Genomic DNA, 6,565 nt, shown 5'->3' with positions numbered 1-6,565 from the left:
GAACTGAAAGAACCCTGAGTGGGCACCCTATCATCTGGTGAGACCCCAAAACATTGCCTGAGTTTCACATTAGCACAGGGGATGCCCATGGCCATGACATGGAATTGCCCAAGGAGGTGAAATCCTGTGGACAGACCCAGATTTTACTGGGATGGCAATAAGAACACTAGAAATGAGTAACGAGGGCCAGGTTGGATGGGGCCCTGGGCAGCCTGGTCTAGTATTAAATGGGCAGGTTGGCAGCCCTGCTTGCAGCAGGGGGTTGGAGCTTCATGATCCTTGTGGAGCTTCATGATCCTTGAGGTCCTTTCCATCCCAAGCCATTATATGATTCTATGAGGTCCTTCTGCCCTCCTGATGCCTCTACCAAGGTAAAAGCGTTCACTGAGTGCAAAAAGAAAGCAATTTCTGACTAGCAGAGTTGTCTTCCACTTCAGCACAAATGCAAGCCCAGTATCTAGGAGCAGTGGGATAGAGGAAGGATGGTAAACACAAAACAGAATATTTGTACATATTCTCCAATGAGATATACATATATATATAAACCCCTAAACCAGAAGCCAGAACTAAGCACCACACAGGGCAAAATCAAACCTTGGGTTTTCTGGCCAACACACTCCTTGAGGGACAATGTAGGGAAGCTGCATAGCTATTACTAACCAGGCACTGACCCACCTTTCTTGGAAAGATTGGATCCAACCATCCACCATGACTCAGAAATGTCTCAGAATGATTGGCTCTCTCCCCTTTTACACACCTAGCATGGCACTGGGCTCTTTTTCCCTACACAAGGGGGATTTATGGAAGACTTGGCCAGCCAATGCTCCAAGGGGCCCACCAGCCACCTCCATCCTGGACAGAGTATAGCCAGGCAGTTGAGTGGCATGGAAGGCTGAGAACTCATATTTTAATCACTCTGAGGTATCTCAATGCCAACAAAACTTCTTTTTTTGACTCGATGATCTCTAGAGGTCCCATCCAACCCCCCATGACCAGGAACACAATCATCCCCTACCTCAAATGAAGGTCTTCTGAAAACTTCAGACAGGCGTAGATGAATTCCTTAATCTGATTGTAAACTTTAGGCACAAACTCAGAAAAGGGAAACTTCTTTGGAAACGGTTGCTGTAAAGAACAGGAGAGAACTGAAGTCAAGAACAGGAGAGAACTGAAGTCAAAGAGCAGATCTTTTTAGAGGGAGAACTGCTCTCACAGCCAGCCCGGAGTGACGACTGCTTTCCAGTAACATGTTCCAAGCAGCCAAATTAATGCTAATATTATCTGAGTCCAACAATGAAACAACAAGCCAGCATTTATTGTATATTATATAAACATTTCAGCCAAGTAAAAGACCAGATAATCACTTACAAACGGCACATGGGTGCATAGGGGATTTGGAGTCTGAAACGGGCTGGAAGGAGACTTGTAGCTAGAAGGGAACAGGCAGCACAAAGCAATTCTTATTCCCTCTTTCCCAACTCCCTTATTCGTAAGAAAAAACCCTATCAGAGGATTCTTTGCTATTACTTCCCACCACACACAGGCATTTTGCTTGCTCACCTCCCCAGTTACCGCACAAGGTGAGCACTCGCTTACAACACAAAAAGCAAGAGGAAACAGATGTCCTCTCCCTCACAACCCAAATTTTCACTAGCTCGCTCTCACTCGTAGCACAGATGTGGCTGGGAGGTGCAGAGCAGAGCAGTAAAACCTGGACCCCGTGATACAGTCTTAGGGAAGGCCATAGACTTTCTGAAATCTAAACACTTGACTTGGACCGAAAACCCTTCCAGTCATAATTAAGTTCACCAGGCTTGGAGCTTGCTGGCTGCCAGATGTGGAGCACAAGGCCAAGCATGCTTTTAAGGGACACTGCCTAGGTCAAATCTGGCTACACTCTTAGGTTCTGCATGCACGCACTTTCATAAAAGCCAAGATATACCACTTCTTGTTTTTTGTTGGTTTTGTGTCTTTTTTGTTAGATAGCATTAGATTAAAACAAGTTAAAGTCAATAATGGTTCATAAAATACCAATGGAAAGAGATATTTTCATCTCTCTCCCATCTACTGCAAGTGATGCTGAACTGCAATAGCACACTGTGCTCTGAAAGCAAAATGGATGAGGTATTCCTCACCCACGCCAGGAGAAATGCAACACATGGAAAATCTATTTGTCCTTTTCTCTTTTAGTTTTGTGTCGTTGGACCTTCTCATTTCTACTTCTCAATGCCAGTAACAGAGGTGTGGGCTTTCAGGACACTGGGAGTCACACTGTGCCAGTTGCCTCATTTCACATTACCTTTTCAAGTTCTGCATCCTGGAATGGGAACTGTCCAACTATTTTCTTATAAATCTCTTCATTTGTCACTGGGATGGGACTGTAGTTATCTGAATCAAGTATATTTCTAGAAAAGAAGAAAGCAAGAAAGCTACAGCTGCGTGGCTGCAAGGTCCCTTCCATGCTACGATTCTATGCTCCTGTGCTATCAGGGGGAAGTTTTTTACAGAGAGAGTGGTGAGGTGCTGGACCAGGCTGCCCAGAGATGTTGTGGATGCCATGGAGGTGTTCAAGACCAGGTTGGATGGGGCCCTGGGCAGCCTGGGCTGGTATTAAAAGTGGAGGTTGGTGGCTCTGCATGCAGCGGGGGGTTGAAGCTTGATAATCCCTTGAGTCTCTTCCAACCCCAGCCATTCTATGATTCTATGATTCAAGCAAGACTTTTGTTTTTTGGCCAAAAGTACTTTGTAAGGCATGTCTCATGAGTTTACTTAAAGAACTTCTTACCTGAAAACTCCTGACCATTTCTTCAGCAGCGTTTCACTGTATTGGTCTTGGATCTCCAACAGCATGTCGAAGAGCTGGTTCACTGGGAAGCCATATCCCTGCCACGAGTGGAGGAACACAGCAACTACATCAGCTAACAAGACATCACTGAGCAGCATTTGTTGTGTTTAGGCAGCTTGCATGCAAACCCTCCCTGCAAACATGCCTGCTGGCCGACAGACAACAGTCACCTACCTGAAGTGTATCTGCAAAGAGGACGATGAGGTTCTTCAAGTCCAACACCAGGCTTGGGTCCGAGCAATACGACTGCAAAGAAAGGAGCATTAAAACACGTTTTAAACCACAGCATGCAGGAAAATATTGCTCTCAGCCCTCCTGCCTTATCACTCCAGTGATAATACATAGGCACACTGTGCAGCCCTAGGATCAGCGGTGTTTATTGCACAGTCCATGCCTTAAAGGCTTGCAGGGCACGGGAAGGCACGCTGATAAGGGTATCTCTCCTAGTAGTGCACATCTCATGGGGCTCTCCGTGATGAATAAGGATTTCAGTTGCTCTCCAGATACCTGGAGTGTTTCTAAGATTACCCAGGAGCTGCTGGGGAAGTGAGAGGAGATGAAGCAAATCGGTGTGCTGCCGTGGCAAGGAGACAGCAGAGCCTCTCATGTAATATTTAGTGTGTTGTGTCTAATGGTAATGAAGCATTGCAGCGAGGCATCCCCGAGCCCTCCGCCAAGGTTGCATTGCTAAGTGGAAGGTTCAGGCTGAGGAAAAACACACTGCGTGCCTTTCAGCAACCTAATGGTCAGAGCTACAGCAGATGTGTGTATTTACTGTGGGTCAAGATGCTGCCTGAGGCTCTGAAGACACGCCTGCACCTCACAACAGTCCTGAGCATCACCCCAGGGACACCCAGCATCACCCACACCAGTGGCACCCTATCTGCACACCAGCAGCAAACCTCAGCCCTGCCGAAATATGCAACGTTTCAGACAGGCTCTTACCAAATATAGAATCTTATGCTGGAAAAAAAGAGACTGAGATTTAAAGCTCACTGGAAACTCAAGGGGGAATGGTTCCATTAATCAATGAGAAAGACTGGAAGAGACACGTTTTCCATTTCACTCTCCAAAAAAGAAAGTCAGAAAGAAAGATAATGCCCTGAAGCTATCAGGAATGATAAAAGATGTCCCAGTCTACAGCAAGGAAGAAAATCCAGGCGTTACATTTGGCTGAATGGGAAGAACTGGAACAGTCTCAACCTGTGCAGAAGCCTTCCAGCAAGTCTCACCAGCAACACGGGATGGACAGCACTGCTCTGTAGAGATGACAGAGTTGACCACAATAATAGCATTAAGAAATTGTGGCAAATTTTGTGATTACTGAAAAATAAACTCCTGACAGCCCCTTCCTGCACTAGGTTAGAACCTACAGCTGATGGCCACGGTGCTAAAGGTGAAAGCAGTGTGTGTGTACATCTGTCCATCATGGCTAGCACACCAGCAGGAAACTCCACTCATAAAGAAAAGAATCAAGGAATCATAGAATGGTTTGGGTTGGAAGGGACTTCAAGGATCACCAGGCTCTAACTCCCCTGTCACAGGCAGGGCCAGCAATCTCCATATCTAATACTAGACCAGGCTACCCAGGGCCCCTTCCAACCTGGTCTTGAACATCTCCAGGGACAAGAAGTGCAGCTTTATAACACAAGGAGGTGTACAACTCTCTGCCTAGTCCCTTTTTGGGGCACGGAAGGAGCACTGTACTGCTCACAGTGTTAGATGCATGCCCACAACAAGCACCCCATAGCATCCTCCTGCTGCTGGATGATGCTCCCTCCAGGAGTAGCAGTGGGATTCCAGTGATTAAGGCCCAACAATTTAACATGGACTTGGGAAAAGTCATTCAAGATTCTTCTTTTATGGTCAAATGTAGTTTACTTCATCCCATAAACCAACAAGGTGGCTCTTCAGCAAGCTATGAAACATCAAGACAACTCGAGTGCTCCCAGCTGAATCAGTGCAATATTTTATCAGGTCATGCATTCTTTCCCCAGTTTTCCAGGACAACCCGACTCCCTCTGCTGGTGCTTTTCAAAAGTGATGAGCCAAGCAATGGAAAACACTGAAGTGCTATTTTCTCCTTTCCAGCCTCCCCAGGCATTGCAAGTTTGGTGCAGGGAAATACAGTGCAATGTGAACTAAACAAGCCATAGAGTTCTCCTGGAGGAACAGCAGCGTGTTCCCTCTGTTGCTTCAAAAAGAGAAAAGTCAAAACAGAACAGTACTGTGAAAGCCAACATTTCCAGCACGTCAAACCCAACTCAAGCAACAGCTGAGCAATCAGGGGCTTTTACTTACTGAGTGTGTCCTCAGTGCTGCAATGGTTTTTGATAACGCCATCTCCCACAGCTCATCAATATAGGCTCTATTTACCAAGCCCTGCGTTGTATGCAAGATGTGATCTTCGACTACAAAAAACCTGATGGGGAGGAGAAAATGGCACTGTTATCAGAAGTCACAGGCATCAAAAGAGATCTGCAAACACTGCATGCAAGGGACGTGCATTGCATGTGCACAGATCTCCACAGCAAGCCCAGATCTGCAGCATCTGTCCCAATTATTGCTAAGGATAGATATTTTCTTCACTGTTATAGTATTTTCTACCATGCCACACTGCATTATAGCAGTGAGCTAAAAGCCAGCTGTTCCCAGGAACACACCTCTGTGCACACACAAAGGCAGAGCTTTCCCACTCCGTTATTTGAACAAGAACTGCTGATTGAACTCTGCCCCAGCCAGCAGCAATCGCCTTACAATGGGTTAACTGCAGGGAGAACACTTTAACTGCAGGGAAAACACTCTGGTGCTCTCTACCCCATGCTCTCAGCACCATTTAGAGGCAATCAGTTCACTCCAGTCCTCATTTATCAAACGCATTGGTCCAAAAGCAGCAGCACGATTCAGGGAGCAAGTGTCCCAAAACACCATTTTAAACAGGAACGAGCAAAACCTCTGTTATATTTTGTAGGGAAAATCCAGCCTGGAAGCCTGAAGCTGTGTTAGGTCAGCAGCACACACTGCACTCACCTCCTTCAGCAAGAAAACAATCAAATAATTGTCAAATATTAAAGAATCATTAAGGCAGAGGGCCTATTTGCCTCATTAGCAGGGCAGGTGGGTGGTGCTCCCAGAGTGGCAGGTTCTTATGGCTGCGTACAGCAAAGTTCACCAAGTTTTCTCCTGGCTTGTCTCCTTTCGAAGGACAGACACAAAATAAGAACAATATTCCCTCCTCTCTCCTCTCTTCTGGGCTCCTCACAAACGCAGCACGCACACATTTAGCGCCCATATAAAAAGAACACCTACCCTACAATTTGATTGAAGTACTTCCTGTAGCCGTCCAAAGTTTCATGCTGTAACAAAGGAGAAGTGAGCAGAGGTTGAAATAAAGGAAAACAAAACAGGAAAAAAAGAAGCGAGCATCCACAAGGCTGGGCTGCTCCATCAGGAGGAACCCCAAGCACTGACCAGAGCACGGCCATACCATGTTGGAAGGAGGCTGCAGCACCAGCCGGGCTTGTTTTCTTCTCTGTTTCCTGTAGTAGTTCTCAAAGGTTTCTCGGGCACCCTGGAAAGCAGAGAGGATGAAGTCAAATAAGCAGGCTTTAAGTTAATCATTTAATTGCTCATACAGCACAACTGCATCAGTGACACAAAGCAAGCTTGTCTCCAGCATTCAAGGCCAGGCTGGATGTGGCTCTGGGCAGCCTGGGCTGC

General features: G+C 46.4%; 1 protein-coding gene across 1 annotated transcript; it reads right to left on the bottom strand.

The window, feature by feature from the left end:
• Positions 1–994: 994 nt before the first annotated feature.
• On the bottom strand, positions 995–6,454 carry LOC100544235 (exocyst complex component 6B-like). The gene is made up of 7 exons (XM_019615032.2): positions 6,333–6,454; positions 6,155–6,201; positions 5,147–5,267; positions 3,020–3,091; positions 2,786–2,883; positions 2,300–2,405; positions 995–1,125 (listed from the first exon to the last, which is right to left on the bottom strand). Exons 1-7 carry the CDS (start codon positions 6,333–6,335, stop codon positions 1,012–1,014), a joined length of 561 nt encoding a protein of 186 aa, XP_019470577.1. The 5' UTR covers positions 6,336–6,454; the 3' UTR covers positions 995–1,011.
• Positions 6,455–6,565: the final 111 nt, after the last annotated feature.

This window comes from Meleagris gallopavo, chromosome 4 (genome assembly GCF_000146605.3).
Source record: "Meleagris gallopavo isolate NT-WF06-2002-E0010 breed Aviagen turkey brand Nicholas breeding stock chromosome 4, Turkey_5.1, whole genome shotgun sequence".
Lineage (NCBI taxonomy): Eukaryota > Metazoa > Chordata > Aves > Galliformes > Phasianidae > Meleagris > Meleagris gallopavo.
The sequence above is the reverse complement of the archived record's forward strand: the minus strand, read 5'-3'. Positions and strand labels throughout refer to the sequence as shown.